This window comes from Cololabis saira, chromosome 19, assembly GCF_033807715.1.
Source record: "Cololabis saira isolate AMF1-May2022 chromosome 19, fColSai1.1, whole genome shotgun sequence".
Classification (NCBI taxonomy): Eukaryota; Metazoa; Chordata; class Actinopteri; order Beloniformes; family Belonidae; genus Cololabis; species Cololabis saira.
The window spans coordinates 15,336,253-15,360,024 of record NC_084605.1 but is presented as its reverse complement, the minus strand read 5'-3'; the positions used below and the strand labels follow the sequence as shown (position 1 = coordinate 15,360,024).

General features: G+C 43.3%; 1 protein-coding gene across 1 annotated transcript; it reads left to right on the top strand.

The window, feature by feature from the left end:
* Positions 1-21,595: 21,595 nt before the first annotated feature.
* On the top strand, positions 21,596-23,342 carry nbr1a (NBR1 autophagy cargo receptor a). The gene is made up of 4 exons (XM_061708108.1): positions 21,596-21,864; positions 22,437-22,522; positions 22,825-22,912; positions 23,069-23,342. Exons 1-4 carry the CDS (start codon positions 21,596-21,598, stop codon positions 23,340-23,342), a joined length of 717 nt encoding a protein of 238 aa, XP_061564092.1.
* Positions 23,343-23,772: the final 430 nt, after the last annotated feature.

Here is a 23,772-nt window from a genome sequence, read left to right as displayed (position 1 = left end):
GCATTAATGGGCGTGGCCTAACGGCTCAACAGCGCCCCCTAGAATACTTTTCTCTGCCATAACTTTTGAATGGTTTCACATAGAGAGTCGTGGGTGGTGTCATGGGACTCTGTAATGAGTCCTTAAGCTTCGTTGGCCTTAATTAGCCCCGCCCCTTCTTCTGATTGGTTGTCCCGATTTTCTGCTATAACTTTTGAATGGTTTGACATAGAGAGTCGTGGGTGGTGTCATCAGATTCTTTATGGAGTCCTTGAACTTCATTGGCCTGAATTAGCCCCGCCCCTTCTTCTGATTGGTTGTCCTTTTTTTATAATAAAATTGCCGCGAGCCGCCAGTCGCTCTCGCGCTGACTCCCGCTTCCTGATTCAAACGTCTGCCGGCCCCGCCCCCTGACCAATCAGTGGCGAGTAGGGTGATGGCGGCCCCGCCCCCCGACCAATCAGTGGCGAGTAGGGTGATGACGGCCCCGCCCCCCGACCAATCAGTGGCGAGTAGGGTGATGACGGCCCCGCCCCCCGACCAATCAGCTCCCTGTAATGTGGTGACTTCAGAAATATTCCCGGCTCAGCCCGGTTACAACCTTGGCAGAATGGTTACAGAAAAAGTAATAATTTAAATAGTAGGGTTTTACTAATATTTATAACTTACAAATATTTAAAAAATTAGGAAAAAAAAGTTCCAGACATTTTATCGCTATGTTGGTCTGTCCTAACCCAGTAGGTCAAATTAGAGGAATAGCTGAGACTTAGCTCAGCCAGATTATTGCGGTCTTTGCTGCCAGAGGTTGAGAGTTCAAGCCTGGCTTGATATGCCAAAATTTTTGTCAGCAATTTTTGTGTTTTTTTTACATCAAAATGTTCGTCTCTGTCCTGTGACGACGCACATTACTTTTCTCTTTCCCCTTCTTCTGATTGGTTGTCCCGATTTTCTGCCATAACTTTTGAATTTGAGTGGAGTTTGCGCGCGCAGCTCCCGCGGGGGGAGAGGCTGATGTTCAGCGCGGCCGCCATCTTGGTCGAGGCGCCGCATTGACTGCCTGAGAACGTCGGGCGTGGCCGCCATCTTGGATCGGTATCGCTTTAACTCTAGAGCGTTCACTTCTATTGTGGAAGGAGGTGTCTGCATAAGTAAAATAACTATAACTCACTTGATTTTCAACCGATTTTCACGCGGTTTGCTTTGTTACAAACGGCAGACATGTAGCTATGATACAGGATGCTTGATGTACGTTAAATATGCAAGCTTTCATGCTAAAATACGTTCTGCAGGTAGTCACACTTCAGGTATACACACACACACACACACACACACACATATATATATATATATATATATATATATATATATATATATATATATATATATATATACACACACACACACACACACACACACACACACACACACACACACACACACACACACACACACACACACACACACACACACAATATACACAATACAAAATACAGTATAGCATATTAATGAATGTATTAATATATTTGAATAACAGACATAACAAGCTTAAAAACAAAAAACATAACGGATGACAGCATAGAATTGTCATAATGGAGAAAAAAAAGAAACATTTGGAAGGAGTGTGTGTGTGAGGAATTGTATATTAGTGTTATAAATTGAAATTATATAATAATGCAATCGCTATGATATATAATTTTACAATATAATACAGTCAAAAATATATGAAATGAAGCAACATACAATGCAATAATACAATATGCTATATTACTGGGTACGCTAATATGAAATAACAACATGTAATATAATATGGTATAATAGATTAATATAATATCATACATTCTGGACCATGAGATACAGCTGTACTGTATGATCGTCGTTCATTTGAGTGATCTGATTTTTTTTTTCATGGTTTGCATTAATGGGCGTGTCCTCACGGCTCAACAGCGCCCCCTAGAATACTTTTTTCTGCCATAACTTTTGAATGGTTTGACATAGAGAGTCGTGGGTGGTGTCATGGGACTCGGCATTGAGTCCTTGACCATAATTGGTGACAATTAGCCCAGTCCCTTTTTCTGATTGGTTATCCCTATTTTCTGCTATAACTTTTGAATGTTTTGACATAGAGTGTCGTGGGTGGTGTCATGGGACTCTGTAATGAGTCCTTGATCTTCTTTGCCCTGAATTAGCCCCGCCCCTTCTTCTGACTGGTCGTCCCTTTTTTCTGCTATAACTTTTGAAGGGTTTGACATAGGAAGTCGTGGGTGGTGTCATTTCTGATATGCTTATGGGGGGCGGTTGACGTGAGTGCGAGGGCCCGTTCATTGCTGCTTGCAGCTTTAATTATTATTATTATTATTTTCCTGACAAAGTGAAGGCCTTTTTGCCCCCCTTAACATGCCCAAAAAGTCACCAAATTTTGCATGCAAGCCAGGCCTGGCGAAAAATTTGATATTTAATGGTTTGCATTAATGGGCGTGGCAAAATGGCTCAACAGCGCCCCCTTGAAAACTTTGTGCCTCAAGCCCCACGATACGGTTTGACGTACATGCACGAAAGTCGGTACACACCTGTATCATGGGACAACTTAAAGAAAAGTCTCTTGGCGTCATGCCCGAAACCGAACAGGAAGTCGGCCATTTTGAATTAGTCGCGTCATTTTGGCGAAATTTATGCCATTCCTTCGAAAGTTAATTCAGCCCGAACCGTAACGTGCACCCAGGTGTGTTATACATCAAAATGTGCGTCTCCCTCCTGCGACCACCCGCATTACTTTTCTCTTTCAAAAGCGTTACCGTGGCGACGCTAGACGCCAAAAAGCGCGCCCACCCTTCATCTGGTTGGTTCAGACAGAAAAAACTTTGCGCCTCAAGCCCCATAATACGGTTTGACGTACATGAACGAAAGTTGGCACACTCCTGTATCATGTCGCAACTAAAAGAAAAGTCTCTTGGCGCCATGGCCGAAACCGAACAGGAAGTCGGCCATTATGAACATTCTGAATTAATTGCGTAATTTTGGAGCAATATATGCCATTCCTTCGAGAGTTAATTCAGCTCGAACCGTATCGTGAACCCAGATGTGTTATACATCAAAATGTGCGTCTCCATCCTGCGACTACACGCATTACTTTTCTCTTTCCAAAGTGTTACCGTGGCGACGCTAGACGCCAACAAGCGCACCCCCCCTTCATCTGATTGGTCCATATTTGATAGTTCCCCAAAAGGCACCAAATTTTGCACCCAAGCCAGGCCTGGTGAAAAATTTGGTATTTAATGGTTTGCATTAATGGGCGTGGAAAAATGGCTCAACAGCGCCCCCTTGAAAACTTTGTGCCTCAAGCCCCACAATACGGTTTGACGTACATGCACGAAAATCGCTACACACCTGTATCATGTCGCAACTTAAAGAAAAGTCTCTTGGAGCCATGGCCGAAACCGAACAGGAAGTCAGCCATTTTGAATTAATTGTGTAATTTTGGCACAATTTATGCCATTCCTTCGGCAGTTAATTCAGCCCGAACCGTAACGTGCACCCAGGTGTGTTATACACCAAAATGTGCGTCTCCATCGTGCGACACCACGCATTACTTTTCTCTTTCAAAAGTGTTACCGTGGCGACGCTAGACGCGAAAAAGCGCACCCACCCTTCATCTGATTGGTCCATATTTGATAGTTCTCCAAAAGTCACCAAAATTTGCATGCAAGCCAGGCCTGGCGATAAATGTGATATTTCATGGTTTGCATTAATGGGCGTGGCCTAACGGCTCAACAGCGCCCCCTAGAATACTTTTCTCTGCCATAACTTTTGAATGGTTTCACATAGAGAGTCGTGGGTGGTGTCATGGGACTCTGTAATGAGTCCTTAAGCTTCGTTGGCCTTAATTAGCCCCGCCCCTTCTTCTGATTGGTTGTCCCGATTTTCTGCTATAACTTTTGAATGGTTTGACATAGAGAGTCGTGGGTGGTGTCATCAGATTCTTTATGGAGTCCTTGAACTTCATTGGCCTGAATTAGCCCCGCCCCTTCTTCTGATTGGTTGTCCTTTTTTTATAATAAAATTGCCGCGAGCCGCCAGTCGCTCTCGCGCTGACTCCCGCTTCCTGATTCAAACGTCTGCCGGCCCCGCCCCCTGACCAATCAGTGGCGAGTAGGGTGATGGCGGCCCCGCCCCCCGACCAATCAGTGGCGAGTAGGGTGATGACGGCCCCGCCCCCCGACCAATCAGCTCCCTGTAATGTGGTGACTTCAGAAATATTCCCGGCTCAGCCCGGTTACAACCTTGGCAGAATGGTTACAGAAAAAGTAATAATTTAAATAGTAGGGTTTTACTAATATTTATAACTTACAAATATTTAAAAAATTAGGAAAAAAAAGTTCCAGACATTTTATCGCTATGTTGGTCTGTCCTAAGCCAGTAGGTCAAATAAGAGGAATAGCTGAGACTTACCTCTGCCAGATTATTGCGGTCTTTGCTGCCAGAGGTCGAGAGTTCAAGCCTGGCTTGATATGCCAAAATTTTTGTCAGCAATTTTTGTGTTTTTTTTACATCAAAATGTTCGTCTCTGTCCTGTGACGACGCACATTACTTTTCTCTTTCCCCTTCTTCTGATTGGTTGTCCCGATTTTCTGCCATAACTTTTGAATTTGAGTGGAGTTTGCGCGCGCAGCTCCCGCGGGGGGAGGGGCTGATGTTCAGCGCGGCCGCCATCTTGGTCGAGGCGCCGCATTGACTGCCTGAGAACGTCGGGCGTGGCCGCCATCTTGGATCGGTATCGCTTTAACTCTAGAGCGTTCACTTCTATTGTGGAAGGAGGTGTCTGCATAAGTAAAATAACTATAACTCACTTGATTTTCAACCGATTTTCACGCGGTTTGCTTTGTTACAAACGGCAGACATGTAGCTATGATACAGGATGCTTGATGTACGTTAAATATGCAAGCTTTCATGCTAAAATACGTTCTGCAGGTAGTCACACTTCAGGTATACACACACACACACACACACACACACACATATATATATATATATATATATATATATATATATATATATATATACACACACACACACACACACACACACACACACACAATATACACAATACAAAATACAGTATAGCATATTAATGAATGTATTAATATATTTGAATAACAGACATAACAAGCTTAAAAACAAAAAACATAACGGATGACAGCTTAGAATTGTCATAATGGAGAAAAAAAGAAACATTTGGAAGGAGTGTGTGTGTGAGGAATTGTATATTAGTGTTATAAATTGAAATTATATAATAATGCAATCGCTATGATATATAATTTTACAATATAATACAGTCAAAAATATATGAAATGAAGCAACATACAATGCAATAATACAATATGCTATATTACTGGGTACGCTAATATGAAATAACAACATGTAATATAATATGGTATAATAGATTAATATAATATCATACATTCTGGACCATGAGATACAGCTGTACTGTATGATCGTCGTTCATTTGAGTGATCTGATTTTTTTTTTCATGGTTTGCATTAATGGGCGTGTCCTCACGGCTCAACAGCGCCCCCTAGAATACTTTTTTCTGCCATAACTTTTGAAAGGTTTGACATAGAGAGTCGTGGGTGGTGTCATGGGACTCTGTAATGAGTCCTTGATCTTCTTTGCCCTGAATTAGCCCCGCCCCTTCTTCTGACTGGTCGTCCCTTTTTTCTGCTATAACTTTTGAAGGGTTTGACATAGGAAGTCGTGGGTGGTGTCATTTCTGATATGCTTATGGGGGGCGGTTGACGTGAGTGCGAGGGCCCGTTCATTGCTGCTTGCAGCTTTAATTAGGGCCCGAGCACCTTCAGTGCGAAGGCCCTATTGTATCTGTAGGAATTCTTTGTATTATTTTTCTGACAAAAGGAAGGCCTTTTTGCCCCCCTAAACGTGCCCAAAAAGTCACCAAATTTTGCATGCAAGTCAGGCCTGGCGAAAAATTTGATATTTAATGGTTTACATTAATGGGCGTGGCAAAATGGCTCAACAGCGCCCCCCGGAAAAGTTTGTGCCTCAAGCCCCACAATGCGGTTTGTCGTACATGCACGAAAATCGGTACACACCTGTATCATGGCCCAACTTAAAGAAAAGTCTCTGGGCGTCATGTCGAGAAACCGAACAGGATGTCGGCCATTTTGAATTAATCGTGTCATTTTGGCGAAATTTATGCCTTCCTTCGGCAGTTAATACGGCCCGAACCGTAACGTGCACCCAGGTGTGTTATACATCAAAATGTGCGTCTCCATCCTCCGACACCACGCATTACTTTTCTCTTTCAAAAGCGTTACCGTGGCGACGCTAGACGCCGAAAAGCGCGCCCACCCTTCATCTGATTGGTTTAGACAGAAAAAACTTTGCGCCTCAAGCCCCTCAATACGGTTTGACGTACATGAACGAAAATCGCTACACACCTGTATCATGTCGCAACTTAAAGAAAAGTCTCTTGGCGCCACGGCCGAAACCGAACAGGAAGTCGGCGATTTTGAACATTCTGAATTAATCGCGTAATTTTGGAGCAATATATGCCATTCCTTCGAGAATTAATACAGCCCGAACCGTATCGTGAACCCAGATGTGTTATACATCAAAATGTGCGTCTCCATCCTGCGACTACACGCATTACTTTTCTCTTTCAAAAGTGTTACCGTGGCGACGCTAGACGCCAACAAGCGCACCCCCCCTTCATCTGATTGGTCCATATTTGATAGTTCCCCAAAAGGCACCAAATTTGGCACGCAAGCCAGGACTGGCGATAAATGTGATATTTCATGGTTTGCATTAATGGGCGTGGCAAAATGGCTCAACAGCGCCCCCCGGAAAACTTTGTGCCTCAAGCCCCACAATACGGTTTGACGTACATGCACCAAAATCGCTATACACCTGTATCATGGCACAGCTTAAAGAAAAGTCTCTTGGAGCCATGGCCGAAACCGAACAGGAAGTCGGCCATTTTGAAATCTGATTGGTCCATATTTGATAGTTCTCCAAAAGTCACCAAATTTTGCATGCAAGACAGACTTGGCGATAAATTTGATATTTCACGGTTTGCATTAATGGGCATGGCCTAACGGCTCAACAGCGCCCCCTAGAAAACTTTTCTCTGCCATAACTTTTGAATGGTTTGACATAGGAAGTTGTGGGTGGTGTCATGGGACTCTGTATGGAGTCCTTGACCTTCATTGGCCTGAATTAGCTCCACCCCTTCTTCTGATTGGTTGTCCCTTTTTTCTGCTATAACTTTTGAATGGTTTGACATAGGAAGTCGTGGGTGGTGTCATGGGACTCTGTAATGAGTTCTTAAGCTTCGTTGGCCTTAATTAGCCCCGCCCCTTCTTCTGATTGGTTGTCCCGATTTTCTGCTATAACTTTGGAATGGTTTGACATAGAGAGTCGTGGGTGGTGTCATCAGATTCTTTATGGAGTCCTTGACCTTCATTGGGCTGAATTAGCCCCGCCCCTTCTTCTGATTGATTGTCCCTTTTTTCTGCTATAACTTTTGAATGGTTTGACATAGGAAGTCGTGGGTGGTGTCATTTCTGATATGCTAATGGGGGGCGGTGGCCCTGAGTGCGAGGGCCCGTTCATCGCTGCTTGCAGCTTTAATTATTATTATTATTTTTCTGACGAAAGGAGGGCCTTTTTGCCCCCCTAAACGTGCCCAAAAAGTCACCAAATTTTGCACCCAAGCCAGGCCTGGCGAAAAATTTGATATTTAATGGTTTGCATTAATGGGCGTGGTAAAATGGCTCAACAGCGCCCCCTTGAAAACTTTGTGCCTCAAGCCCCACGATACGGTTTGACGTACATGCACGAAAATCAGTACACACCTGTATCATGACGCAACTTAAAGAAAAGTCTCTTGTAGTCATGCCCGAAACCGAACAGGATGTCGGCCATTTTGAATTGGTCGTGTCATTTTGGCGAAATTTATGCCATTCCTTCGGCAGTTAATACGGCCCGAACCGTAACGAGCCCCCAAGTGTGTTATACATCAAAATGTGCGTCTCCATCCTCCGACACCACGCATTACTTTTCTCTCTCAAAAGCGTTACCGTGGCGACGCTAGACGCCAAAAAGCGCGCCCACCCTTCATCTGATTGGTTCAGACAGAAAAAACTTTGCGCCTCAAGCCCCATAATACGCTTTGACGTACATGAACGAAAATCGGTACACTTATTTATCATGTCTTTACTTAAAGAAAAGTCTCTTGGCGCCATGGCCGAAACCGAACAGGAAGTCGGCCATTTTGAACATTCTTAATTAATCGCGTAATTTTGGAGCAATATATGCCATTCCTTCGAGAATTAATACGGCCCGAACCGTATCATGAACCCAGATGTGTTATACATCAAAATGTGCGTCTCCATCCTGCGACTACGCGCATTACTTTTCTCTTTCAAAAGTGTTACCGTGGCGACGCTAGACGCCAACAAGCGCACCCCCCTTCATCTGATTGGTCCATATTTGATAGTTCCCCAAAAGGCACCAAATTTTGCATGCAAGCCAGGCATGGCGATAAATTTGATATTTCATGGTTTGGATTAATGGGCGTGGCAAAATGGCTCAACAGCGCCCCCCGGAAAACTTTGTGCCTCAAGCCCCATAATACGGTTTGACGTACATGCACGAAAATCGCTACACACCTGTATCATGGCACAACTTAAAGAAAAGTCTCTTGGAGCCATGGCCGAAACCGAACAGGAAGTCGGCCATTTTGAAATCTGATTGGTCCATATTTGATAGTTCTCCAAAAGTCACCAAATTTTGCATGCAAGACAGACTTGGCGATAAATTTGATATTTCATGGTTTGCATTAATGGGCGTGGCCTAACGGCTCAACAGCGCCCCCTAGAATACTTTTCTCTGCCATAACTTTTGAATGGTTTGACATAGGAAGTTGTGGGTGGTGTCATGGGATTCTGTAATGAGTCCTTAAGCTTCGTTGGCCTTAATTAGCCCCGCCCCTTCTTCTGATTGGTTGTCCCGATTTTCTGCTATAACTTTGGAATGGTTTGACATAGAGAGTCGTGGGTGGTGTCATCAGATTCTTTATGGAGTCCTTGACCTTCATTGGCCTGAATTAGCCCCGCCCCTTCTTGTCATTGGTTGTCCCTTTTTTCTGAAATAACATTTCAATTGTTTGACATAGGAAGTCGTGGGTGGTGTCATGGGACTCTGCAATGAGTCCTTAAGCTTAGTTGGCCTTAATTAGCCCCGCCCCTTCTTCTGATTGGTTGTCCCGATTTTCTGCTATAACTTTGGAATGGTTTGACATAGGGAGTCGTGGGTGGGGTCATCAGATTCCTTATGGAGTCCTTGACCTTCATTGGCCTGAAATAGCCCCGCCCCTTCTTCTGATTGGTTGTCCCTTTTTTCTGCTATAACTTTTGAATGGTTTGACATAGGAAGTCGTGGGTGGTGTCATGGGACTCTGTAATGAGTTCTTAAGCTTCGTTGGCCTTAATTAGCCCCGCCCCTTCTTCTGATTGGTTGTCCCGATTTTCTGCTATAACTTTGGAATGGTTTGACATAGAGAGTCGTGGGCGGTGTCATCAGATTCTGTATGGAGTCCTTGACCTTCATTGGCCTGAATTAGCCCCGCCCCTTCTTCTGATTGGTTGTCCCTTTTTTCTGCTATAACTTTTGAATGGTTTGACATAGGAAGTCGTGGGTGGTGTCTTTTCTGATATGCTTATGGGGGGCGGTGGCCGTGAGTGCGAGGGCCCGTTCATCGCTGCTTGCAGCTTTAATTATTATTATTATTATCAAAATAATAATAATAATAATAATAATAATAATAATAATAATAATAATAAAGGACTACAATTCCCATGATCTGGTGCTTCAATCATAATGCAGAATAAAATATACCCACATTTCCATTTAAAGAGGGATGTTTTTAAATAAGAACACACCAGCAAGCCTTAAACCAAGTTATGTAAAAGTTTTCATCAGAATGTTGTCTTAATTCAGTTAGTCAATAATCAGATTACTGTTGTCCATGTAAATGTAGTTTATAATCGGGATACTCCACCTACCTTGATGTGATTATTACTGAAAAAACTAACTTCCATTGTCTAGGCGCTCTTCAGAGACCAGAACATCACCCCTGTGCAATTATTACATAAACATAAAAAATGGCAGGTAACCCACCCCCCCCCCTAGTGGCAGAAAAACCTTAAGCCAAACGGTGGCAAGAAAAAACTCCTTTAGGAGGGAAGAAAATTTGAGCAGGACCTGGCTCATAAGGGGAGACCCTCCTCCCGAAGGCCAGACTGGGCAGAGCAGAAAAAGAGAACAGACAGCAAGAAGGAAAAACAGAGAAAGGAGAGACACAGACACAATGGTTAGTTGGTGTACTGCAGGGATGACTATACAAACAGATGTGGACAGCAGACAGCATTGTTTATATTTTAAATGACATTTTATTGGATTATTTTCAGTTATTTAATTTTTTTATATATGATGCGCTGACTGGAGAGCACTTTTCATTTCGTTGTACATAAGTTATAATGACAATAAAGAACTATCTACTATCTACTATCTACAGACACCGAGGTGGTCAAAGGGTGGGACTGCAGGCCAGGATGTCAGCATGCATCTACCAGACAACCATACAGACAGGTGGAAGCAAGCAGTGGGATGATCAGAGGGTGGGACTGCAGGCCAGGATTCGGCTCCTGAAGCTCTGGCCTTGAAGATACAAACACGGGAATTCGTTTTTTATCATCCCTCTGGGAGAGGATGTTCTTAATCTTTGCGTTATCATGGAGATGGAAAAACGCAGTTTTACAAACCTGATTAATATGCTGTTTAAACAACAAATCCAAAAATAACACCAAGGTTTTGTACCGTAGCACTGGAGGCCATTACAACACCATCTAATCCCTTCCTAAGATGCTTCGGACCACAAATAATAACCTCTTTTTTATCGGAATTTACAAGCAAAAAATGAGTGGACGTCAGTGGCGGAGCCAGAATGTAGCTAATGGGTGGGCCTGCAAAAATTTGGGTGGGCCTGATTTTTTATAAGTTCAGATGTGCGTACAAATAATATTGTGTAAAAAAATCTGGGAAGTTCGTTTTTATATTTTTTTATTTTAAATTCTAAATGTTAACAAGAAAATAGTTACACAGTTACACTTTTAAGGCAGACACAATGGTAACTGATCATGAATTATTATGAAAAAAAACTGGGTGGCCAAGCTGTCAATCTGGGTGGGCCTGTGCCCATCCAGGCCCACCCATAGATCCGCCCCTGGTGGACGTCCAGTCCTTGATGTCCCTGTGGGTGTATCCAAGTTCCTTGGAACACAACAGCTTGCAAAACAAAAATAGAAGACATAAAATAAATGAGTAAATAAGAAAAATAGTATATCATTATCACTAATACTTTTGGAAAATGCATCTCATGTAGCTAAATGAGATAAAAAATTGTTGCAATTCTTGCAATCCATGCAGAAATACTACACGACCTCAAGTGTGTTTCGTTGTCCCTTATATTGCGCGCCAAATCGCGAACCACTTCCTGAACTGGTACGCGGAGCAAAGGCCCGGCGAGGCTTCGGACGTCATCGCCTACTTCATCGATACACACTGGATTATCGACACGTGCTTTGAAGCCTCAGAAAGGCACATCACTACTGAAAAGAAGCTACTCCAGCTGAAAAGAGGAGATGGAAGGAAAAAACTGAAAATGTATGTCCAGGACTGACTTTAGGTAGGAGCACTGGGGGAAAAATTGAAAAAATAAATGTTAAAAATAAAAGTTTCTTCAATGCGCCTGCGGCAGCGGGTACTTGTACAACGGGTACTTGTACAACCGGTACTTGTACAACCGACGTTGACACCTGTTGAGGAGGGTCCATTGTGTGCAAATGAATAAGTGAGTATCAAAACTGTCCAAGGGTGATTTAGTCCTGAATGTGTTAAGTTATGCACTAGAAACTATGTAACTTAAGGAAGTTATTAACAACTATCACTCTGTATTAAAAGATGATCCATCAGTTGTGTTGTTTGAGTCTTAAAAGAAGAGACTTGGTTTTATTTTTATTTTTTTTTAAACAGTGCTCTCCAATACCAAAAGCTCTTAAACGCCTTTAAACATATAAACATATAAAAAGCGCTTTTAAACATATAAAATGAGAATATCACATATTCCGTCCATTCATTCACAGATCGAGTCTGATGATCTGTGAATGAATGGACTCTTTTGACGTGACGCTCAGATCTCTGGTCATAATGCTGTTTCTATTTCATATTGTCCAGTTTTGTCTGTACCTCTGCATTCTCCTTGATGTCTATATTGCAAGGTAGGGTTGTGCGTAACTTGGGATTCATCAACATTTCCGCTGGGGATAAATCACATAGTTCAGATATACCTGTGATGAAAATTAGAGGCCTCTCTCATTTTTTTAAGTGGGAGAAATTGCACAACTCGTGTCTGACTAAATACTGTTTGCCCCAATATATACGTCTATATCTGATCTGATGTTTTGTGTGTTGTGTTCTCATTGCAGTGTGTTTGTGTATAACACACTGAAATAAATCTCTCTAAATATATCAAAACTTCTATCTCATCCAACTCTAAACTTAAATGTATCTAAACCTTAATCTAACTACTGTGATACTCCCTGGATTATGCTCAAAAAATTACTGCAATAGTGGCATTTACAAAAATTTTAATATAAAAGGAAATCTTCCAATCTTTGAAAAACCTTTTCCTCTTTCAGACTTTAATACTTTAGCATACTTTTAGCAAGAGACACCATTCAAACTTTTTGGTGTGGTTTAAGGTCTTTGAGAAATGGCAAATTAAGTTTCATGATTTTTGAGAACTCCAGATGATGATTTCCTCCACTCTAAGCTTCTGAGGGGGATCTGGCCGGAATAACGTGATCCTTCCACGAGCTACGTCCGCCCAGAGAAGCCCCTCCCTGTCTGGTGAAAAGAAGCGGCCTGCTCACTCCTCAAGTAAGGAAGAGACTTGAGCTCAGTGCGGGACCCTCCCAGGGTTGGTAGAGGATGGCAATGCCCAGGACTGACTTAGGTAGGAGCATGGGGTGGTAAAATGGGTAAAAAAATTAAGGATAAAAGTATTATAAAAAAAAAAAAAAAAGATCATGGGGCAATTTATTATAACTATTAAAACCCCCATTTAGGTTTTAATAGAGTTTAAATCAGCTTTCAGTAATAACTACTTAATTTAATTGAATGAATTTAGAGATTAACCGAGTTATGTCAAGAGGGATGATGTAGAGATGGATAGAGGGATTACAGATGACTGGATGATGGAAGGATATGATGCATGGATTGATGGATGGATGGATGGATGGATGGATGGATGGATGGATGGATGGATGGATGGATGGATGGATGGATGGATGGATGGATGGATGGATGGTTGTTAATGTAAGCCTTCATATGAACCTACAACACGTGGTTATAAACCCTCCAGAACCCACTAGGATCCCTCAGACAAGGAAACGGACTATTGATCATACCAGTATTGCACTCACTCATCACTCACTCATTTTCTTCCGCTTATCCGTTCCCGGGTCGCGGGGGCAGCAGCCTCAACAGGGATGCCCAGACTTCCTTCACCCCAGACACTTCCTCCAGCTCTTCCGGGGGGAGTCCGAGGCGTTCCCAGGCCAGCCGAGAGACATAGTCTCTCCAGCGTGTCCTGGGTCTTCCCCGGGGTCTCCTCCCGGTGGGACATGCCTGGAACACCTCCCTAGGGAGGATCCAGGAGGATCTGGTACAGATGCCCAAGCCACCTCAGCTGACTCCTCTCAATGTGAAGGAGCAGCGGCTCGACTCCGAGCTCCTCCCGGGTGACCGAACTCCTCACCCTATCTCTAAGGGAGCGTCCAGCCACCCTGCGGAGGAAACTCATCTCGGCCGCTTGTATCCGCAATCTTGTCCTTTCGGTCACTACCCAAAGTTCATGACCATAGGTGAGGGTAGGGGCGTAGATTGACCGGTAAATCCTGACCGCCCCAGCACATGCTGATGGTCCCGGTCCGATGAAGCCAACAGGACAACATCATCTGCAAAAAGCAGAGATGAAACCAGATCCCCTCTGGCCCCTGGCTACGCCTAGAAATCGCCTAGAAATCCTGTCCATAAAAATTATGAACAGGCCCGGTGACAAAGGGCAGCCCTGCTGGAGTCCAACATGCACCGGGAACAAGTCTGATCTACTGCAATGCGAACCAGACTCCAGCTCCGATCAAACAGAGACCGGACAGCCCTTAATAGAGGGCCCCGGACTCCATACTCACTGAGCACCCCCCACAGAATGGCACGAGGGACACGGTCAAATGCCTTCTCCAGATCCACAAAACACATGTAAACTGGTTGGGCAAATTCCCATGAACCCTCGAGCACCCTGCGGAGGGTGTAGAGCTGGTCCTGTGTTCCACGACCAGGACGAAAACCGCATTGTTCCTCCTGAATCCGAGGTTCAACTATCAGCCGTATTCTCCTCTCTAGTACCCTGGCGTAGACTTTCCCGGGGAGGCTGAGAAGTGTGATCCCCCTATAGTTGGAGCACACTCTCCGGTCCCCCTTTTTAAAAAGAGGGACCACCACCCCGGTTTGCCACTCCAGCGGTACTGTCCCCTTCCTCCATGCAATGTCGCAGAGGCGCTTCAACCAAGACAGCCCTACGACATCCAGAGACTCGATGTCCCCCGCCTCCCCCGGGATCTGAGAGAAGTTCTCTCGGAGGTGAGAGTTGAAGATGTCCCTGACAGAGGGCTCAGCCAGACGTTCCCAACAGACCCTCACAATCCGTTTGGGTCTGCCCGGTCTGTCCAACCTCCTCCTCCGCCAGCGCATCCAACTTACCACCAGGTGGTGATCAGTTGACAGCTCAGTATTGCTTCGTCCCTAAATGTTGGACTTTTGAAAACACTTAAAGTATCTTTACAATAGTTATCATCATAAACTGGTAACTCTTCAAAAAAGGGATTTTGAGCACTACAAAATTCCTTTTAAACCCCAGTTTGAGGTGGAGCAGCATGAATCAGGACGATGGGATGAGTACAGGTTATATATCTGATATAGCTCACAAAGAAATGTGGCCAAAAGCTCAATTATATGAGGCTTGATCTGTGTGAAAGAGAAAAAAAATCCCCTCTCTCCAAAGCAGCCCATCAGGTTGACACAAATATTCTAACCACAGATTTTCATTTGGTAGATTACTGTTTTAGGAGCAGAGTAAGAACTAGACAAAATATAACATTGTTCAATGCTTAAAGCTCTATAACCATCAAATAATTTGATCACTGAAGTCTAAATATCAACATACTGTATAACACACAAGGACTCAAGTAAATTTGTTTCTTCTTACAAATAATTAGAACCACTGTTACAGTGTGATCTGTCTCTGGATGGATGGATGGATGGATGGATGGATGGATGGATGGATGGATGGATGGATGGATGGATGGATAGATGGATGGATGGATGGATTGATGATAAATAAGAATGATGAATAATTTAAAAAGGTTGACCAATTATTTTAAAACAAAAACATATTCCGAAGAACAATTTCATAAATCATAAATTTGTTTTATTTGTTCGTTAAGCTCTAAGACGTAATTTACTTCAGGTGTCAGGAAGGTATATTTTATATTGTAAATAGTTTATGTTTTCCTAACTTTTTTTGCGTTAATGTTATCCAGGTTTGAGCAGTCAAAGTATTGTGGTTTCTGAGCTGGATCTGGTTGGAGTCAGTCTTGTTGCTGTAACCTGCAGTGGAATGAAGGTCTCTGCTGCCACCTCGTGGTGTCATGTTGCCATTACAGCACACACGGAAACCCACATCATTCCACTGACCTGTCTGCAGAGCCGGATTAAATAAATGGACTACACTAGGCAGACTGTGATTTTTGGGCCCCCCTCCATCGATGTTATTTATGAAATCTTAAACTTACCAAAGTTACTGATAAAACTTAATTCACATTTTACATAGCATAGTCATAGTCAAGTCGGTTCTTTGTATTCCAAAATAAGTCATGTGTTGTATATTAAACAGTCTATCAGACTATTTTTAGATTTTTATTATTTATACGTTATTACAATGCTCTATTAAATGCTATTAAATTATCCTTATCTTATCGATTGTGAGCATTTTGCAGAAAATCTTAATTAAATGTGTTGATTAAATTGAATAGTTAAATAAGAAGTCAAATCTACAAAGACCAATACAATTTGCAGTAAGACAAAGTGTGCTGTAGTATGTATGTCTGTATGTGTATATGTATGTATGTGTATGCGTATGCAGAGCCGTCTGGGAGATTTGCGAGGCCCTGTGTGAAATAGCAAGGGGGGCCCTCGCAAAATTTTTGGGTTTTTCGGGTCGGATCGGGTGTTTATATGCGCAATTTTAACTCTCCAATTAGCAAAATACTGGATACCTTCCCCTGCCTCATCATCATCTCTTGCCTCAACGCGGGGCCCCACGGCTGCTTGAGACCCGGGCGGATCGGGGATTTTTGTAACAAATTTATCAAACGTGCCTTTCAGAGAGGCATTAAACTCTTCCATTTTCTTTAGTTTTTTTCTTTTTTCATCCCCTGATGGAAATTTCCTGAATCTGTCTCGTTCTCTCGACATTGTGTGACAGTTTGTTCCAACTCCACCCGTCTGGATCAGAGCAGCTTGTGTCTGCGCTTGGTCTGATCAGTTGTATTGAACAACAGACACGCGTCATCATTGCACATATATTTATTGATATGCACAGACTAGTACACATTTAGGTCTGTAATGGAACGTGACTGTTGATATTTATAAGGAAAAAAAAAAAAATAGGGGAAAAAAAAAACCGCCCATAGCGCCAGGCCCCTTGGGGCGCCAGGCCCCGTGTAGTAATAATGCACATATATATATGCCTTAGGTTTTTACCGGCATGTTATCAACCATTAATATGTGTGCAGACAAAAAAAAAAAAAAAAAAAAAAAAATCTTTTTTTTTTTTTTTTTTTTGTCCCTCTGTCTGGCCCCCCCCCCCCCCCTGTCGGGCCCTAGGCACGTGCCTAGTCTGCCTTTGCGTTAATCCGGCTCTGCCTGTATGACTTCTATTCAGCGACCATCTGTTCTTCTTTATGTCAGGGTATTTATACCTTGATAAAAGCAAAACAAATATGTAGATAAAATGACTTTATTTTTTTGTTAGTTTTACCAGTGGTGGCAAATGCTGTCCTGTCATCTGCTGCATCTACAGTTTCACCTGCTTAACTTTACTCTTTACATACCAATAACTTTAGTAGCAATTTTTAGAAAAAAGACAGCCTCATGAAAACAAAAAAAAGTATTGATTAGTTTACCACCGGACGGAGGCATTTGTAGTTAGCCATCTGCTGCTCCCCATTTGACTAAAACTGTAAGTTTCAGAAGGTGAACATTGAAACTGGTGGGATTATTGCCTTTTAGCCATGTCCCACAAACAACCCCACCACCTTTACCATCAAAAATAAAAACATCTGCAATGGGATCACTTAACAGTCCCATATTGGGCTATGGCACTTTCCCCAGGAACTTTGGCCATGTGAAGTTCATGCCAACCACCAACCTTCTGCAAGCCAGTCAGTCAAGCAACATCCATGCTCGGACTGTACAATTATTCTGCCACCCTCAGGATATGGCATGCAATGCCAGACTTTCAGGACATGTGTTCCTGCTTCCTGGATTGGCAGTGGATGTCGTCACCCCCCCAAAAAAAAAAAAAAAAAATCACTAGGTTTGTATGGGTATATTTATGTATGTGTACGCATATGTATGCGTATATATATTAAATATAGTAATAATGCACATATATATACTTTTGGTTTCTACCGTCATGGTATCAATCATTAATATGTGTGCAGACAAGGGAGAAAAAAAGATAAAATCCACCATCCCCCCTGATTTTTTTTTTTTTTTTTTTTTTTTTTAACAACTCGAGTACTGACTAGTACCTACTCAGCGCGACTCGACTCGCCTTGTCCTAGTTTGTTTTTAGACACCCAGATGAGAAGTGGGCGGGTTGGAGCGAAGCTGCTGCGATGTATTTGATTGTCGATCTAAATGGAGAAGAAAACACTAAAGATGTAGAACATAGAGATGATATATGTGCTGCTGGGTCTGACTTGTGTTCGATAAAGTTAAAAAATTAGTGAAGCTTCAAGCGGTGACGCTTTTTTTGTCTCGGCGCTGATGAAAAGTCAGCTGAGAGCCGCGAGCGGCTAAGAAGTGACCAAGCGCCTGGTAGAGCTGGTCGTTCCTTATCGCCCGTCTAGATCCCACCAGGTTTATGAACATCTGCACCTCAGAGTTGGATCACGAAACAGACGTTTGCGCTGCCATTGCCTGTTGAATAAAATGAAGCCACGAGCCACTCTTGCGCTGATTCCCGCTTCCTGATTCAAACGTCTGACGGCCCCGCCCCCGGACCAATCGGTGGCGTGTAGTGGGATGACGTCAGATCCAGGGCTGACTCAGCCACTTAGAACCTCGGCAGAATAGATACAGAAAAAGTATCTACTATCTCGCCTCGACCCTTGGTTTAAAAGTGCAAGACAGGGGTGTGTCGAGTCGAGCTGAGTAGGTACTAAGCGCCAAGAGTTTCAGCTAGTCTGTTAACCGAAGACTAGTCACAGGTGTGATGATCAAGAGTGCCAACTTGTAGCTGGAAGGCGACTCCTTTCCAGACCCACTTGTTATAGGGCCAGCTTAGGTGGAATTGGCCTACAACGCAGCTTTATCCAGTAGGTCCCAATACAGTCCAGGACCTCTAGACTGGCCTTGCCCAGTTCCTCCCTGGTCCCCCATTTCTGTACCTTTATTATAAATAAGCATTCCCCAAAACCATGTAATAGTCAAAATCTTTATTGGCCAAAGCTGATTCAGCATCTTTTATGCAAAACTAGCAGAGGACACATTTCTGCCAGCCTTGAGACACCTTAGCATTTCCTGCAGAAGTCTAGGAGGCTGCTTGGAAGACCTTTTTCTGCTGCACAGAACCATGGTTGTCAGAAGCATGCTCTGTCAAGTAGTGGATGGCCTGAGAGTAGTCTTTGCCCTTCTCATGGTGCTGGCTGAAGGTAGTCTGGGTGCCAGGAGGGTACAGGCCATACAGGAGGTTGTAGTCCAAGTATGGATAGGGGTAAGCCGAGAAACCACCCACACCAAACTGGGGAACCACCACACTTGTGAATCCCTGCTGCCCTTGCCCCAGTTGGTCAGCCGGGTTGGCAAATTCTTCCGTCTGCCGCTGGAAGTTGCCAAGTTCAGCTTCCTTCATAATACTGGAAGCTTCCCCTGCCTGGAAGCTAGGTTCGGGTGGTGGTGGAGGGGCTGAGAGGAGAACGTCACTGGCACCCATGGTCTGGTCATCTTCTGCTGCTTCAGTCAAGGTTTGGGGAGGAACGGCCCACGGGGTTTCTGTGGAGAAACGAGTCAGGATACACTACCCAATCACAAGACTAGTACCATGCATCTACAGACTTATTTGGTAGAAGAGACTGACCTCCAGTCGGTCCTGAGCCAACAGCTCCTGCTTGAAAGGGCAAAGCAGAACCAGAGACAACATAGCCAGGCTGAAGGGGCATAACTGACCCAGGACTGACAGCTCCTGTCTGAAGGGGCATAGCATAGCCAGTACTGACAGCTCCTGTGTGAGGGGGCATAGCAGACCCAGAACCAACATAGTATCCCACAGCAGGTGCAGCAGAGCCCAGGCTACTCACTACTGGAGTTGTGTAGCCAACAAGATGAGGGCGATTAGGATCTTGGACAAGTACTGGGGCAGAGACCAGTCTAGGAGCACTGTGCAGTACTGGTGCTGAATGACCTGTGGATGCTCCCTGGTAGGAGGCAAAGTTACCAACACTGGCCCCACCGCCACCACTCTGTTGGTGAGATTTTGATCCTGAGGACAGAAAACAGATGATTTAAGGCAAGTGTGATACAACTTCACATGTCTTCAGCAGATCATAGCCTACCTTTCAAATGCATCCCACATGACTCCACAATCAACAATGCACAGAGGGAACCCCTGAAACCATTAAAAACAAGAACACAACTACATCAGAAACTTCTAGAACTTGCTGGAAACAGTTGCTTCAAACCAAGACTGGACCAAACCTCAGAAAGATGCCTGAAATCTTCATATTGAAAGTCAGACATAAAGCAGGCAGCATGGCTGACAGTTTTTAAATGTTGCCAGAGACCAGTTCTGACCAATAGCCGCTTAACGGGCTAATGACACACAGCTGCTGTTGTCTGACTCCCAGGAACCGTTCTCACCTCAGTTGATGCTCCAACTGACTAAGTTAACATGGACCACAATACTCCAATCATACTCAGATCGAGGAAAGACTGGGATTAAGAAACTTTCATGTAAATAGCAGCTTTAAACTAATTACGTTTCTTGGCGGTAAGGTACACTTCCTGTTTGTTGTTCGCAGTCTGTTGCTGTTTGCACGGTGTCAAGGGCTCTGATTCTTCAAATCTTTTTAATCTAAACTTACCTTGTTTTTTTGATAATATAAGACTATATGTGGTAAACCTCTGTTTTAAATTGAGCACTTGCACATTTTCCCTTCTGCAACTTTCATCGTCACCAATCACCGGTACACTTTCTGTCTTTTAGCCTCTTTGACTGGCCTCCTCTTCTCCCACCGTTTCTTCTTCTCACTGCTCAGTGTGTGAAATGTGTAGTTTATTCATAGCATTGGAGGCGAGGCTCAGTGAATTAGAGGTCTGGTTCCGCCAACTAGACCATAGATCCTGTAGACCTTTCTGAGCTGACCCCAGACATCAATAGAGCTATATCATCCACCTGTTTGTTAGACCTCATCCTGACTCAACTACTCAAAAATGTTCTTTCTCTTATTGGCCAACAATACTGGACCAGATCAACGTATCCCTAAACTTAGAATACATACCACAGGTTTTTAAAGTTGCAGTAGTTAAACCTTTACTTAAAAACTTTCTCTTGACCCATTCATTTTCGCTAATTATAGACCAATTTCCAACCTTCCATTTGTATCTAAAAATCTGGAAAAGGTAGTCACAAGCCAGTTATGTGACCATTTGTATAGAAGTGATCTATGTGAAGTTTTTCAGTCAGGGTTCAGAATGCATCATAGCACAGAAACAGCACTGATTCGAGTCACGATTGACTTCTTATGGCCTCAGATAAGGGAGTACTATATATATATATATATATATAATACATATTTTAATATATATATATATATATATATATATATATATATATATATATATATATATATATATATATATATATAGAGAGAGAGAGAGAGAGAGAGAGAGAGAGAGAGAGAGAGAGAGAGAGAGAGAGAGAGAGAGAGAGAGAGAGAGAGAGAGAATAGTTTTTAAATGAAGAATAGAAAATTGATAAATGAAGAATAGAAAATGTATTGAAACACAACAAGGTGAGATACAGGCAGTTCTATCCGCATGCGTGTATGTGACAGCATGATTTGACGGGGTATTTTCATCTGCCAAATCTCGTGCTACCTGATATCTATGTCCTTCCACATAGATATCATCAGGTAGGATGATTGGACACCTCGGGAGAGAAGTATGTCATTTCATCCTACGGGTAGGACGATTCACGGAGGTAGGACAACTCGGCAGAACACCGGTCGCTGCTCAGGAGGCATCAGGCGACGCCTGGCCTCCAACCGCCCCTCCCATCCACAGCAGTGTCAACCAGATGCTGTGTGCTTCCCAAACACTGGACGCGGTGACACTTACCCCTGAAGTGGTGTCCCCACCTGTCCCCCCTCAGCCCCGGCAGCCCCCACCAGCCCTCTACTCCCCCAGGTCAGGACACACCCATCAGGAGGCCTCTTCTTCTACTGTAACATCCTGTAGTGATTGAATTTAATTTTTGAATTGAAATTTTATTTTGAACATGAAACAGTAGTGAAAACAAAACCAAACAATAATAATCAATAATAAATAAATGTAAATAAGACAAAAATATAAATAAAAACATGCATCCATCATAATTAACATGCTCAAAAAGGAGTAGGAAGAAGTAAAAACGTATTAAATCCTACCCCCTAAACTCTATTTCATTATAACACACACACACACACACACACACACACACACACACACACACACACACACACACACACACACACACACACACACACACACACATATACATACATACACATATACCACACCTATATACACTGATATAAATATACCCATTTATAAATTAATATATCAGTATCAACAATATACAAAAAAGAAAAGAAATCAAACAAACAAACAACTCATAAAGGCAGAGCCTCCCCCCAAAAGCAACCAAAAACCCTCTCAAGCGCCCCCCTCCCTGTATCTTGTAAAAATCATTTGTTTATGTTTGTTTTAAAATGTTTCAGGTCTGAGGCACTGTATCTGGCGGAGGATGCCAGTCCTCCGGCATGTGAGGCGTATGAGCCCCAGCAACCACGAGTGCACCTAAATGGTGGGTGTTACTGGACCATCACACGACTAACTCAGTGATGCTACTTAGCACAGCACACAACCACAGTATGGGGCAGAAGGCTCCGAGGCAGCAGGTTTCAGTGTAAAAGTTAGCAGTTTACCGTCAGCACTGCCTCACAGGCGACTGCTGACATGAAGAAACAGTTTCATACTCTGCAGCAGAGGAAACAGTTTTATCTTTTGCAGAAAGAGGAAATAAGAACACACGCAAGCTCTCAGGATTTGTTGATTCAGCAAGAAGCTGTTTTCCTTTCTCACATGTTTTGTTGTGATTCTTTGCAGTTTCCTCTGGTCTGTCAAGATCAGCAGGCTCAGCATCCAGTGCCTTTGAGATGTACAATCCCAGACCAGGCAACGCGCTGCAACCAAGGTGCACAACAGCGAGCAGTGAAACGTTGTTTCACTTACAAGCTGAAGCTGAAGCTTCACTTCTAGACAATGGTTTACTCTATAACATGGATTGTTTCTGAAAATAATGTCTCGTTGTTTGCATTGTTGTGTAACCGAAGCACTGTGCTCATGCCAGGAGCCAAGGAGGCATCACCGAGGGACTTGTCAAGGGGGCCCTTTCTGTGGCCGCATCCGCCTATAAGGCTCTCTTCACTGGACCAAACTGTTCCATACAGGTACGCTGCACAGCAGTCCGCTGTTCGAACCGTAGACCTCTGCACATGCTTTTAACCCTTGTAAGGCGCTCAACCCGGGTCAGAATGACCCGAACCAGAGCGAAGGCCCTCAGAGGACTTGCCGATCCATTAGTGCCCTGCAAGGGTTACACATGTTGGGGGTGCCAACACTGAAGTCACCTTGTTGGTGATAGTTAAGAGAGCATAATCACAACAAAAGCACAACAAAATTAAAGGCAGTACGGAGTGGTGTTTTCCTTCAAAACAGATTAAGTAGAAATAAAGTAAAAAAGTAGAATAAATAAAATAGAATAGTACAAAATAAAATAGACTCTGTAAAAAGAACGGTATATGTACAAAAATGTGATGTCTCTAACCACACACTCCTCAAACTATGGAAGAGCCAGGAGAAAAATAAAAATAATATTTTAGCACTTCGAGAAAAAAGTTGAAATGTCGAGAAAAAAGTGGAAATGTCGAGATTAATGTTGAAGTACAATTTCGAGAAAAAAGTCGAGATGTTGAGAAAAAAGTCAAAATTTCGTGAATAAAGTTTTGATTGATGATTTGAAACACATATCGCAGAAACGTACCCTTAACGTTC

Bases quoted from the DNA above. Each gene is read 5' to 3' on its own strand.
- nbr1a (XM_061708108.1), top strand. From the start codon at position 21,596: ATGATTGGACACCTCGGGAGAGAAGTATGTCATTTCATCCTACGGGTA. The intron at 21,865-22,436 runs GTCAGGACACAC...AAAATGTTTCAG, and splicing joins CCAGCCCTCTACTCCCCCAG to GTCTGAGGCACTGTATCTGG. The intron at 22,913-23,068 runs GTGCACAACAGC...TGCTCATGCCAG, and splicing joins GGCAACGCGCTGCAACCAAG to GAGCCAAGGAGGCATCACCG.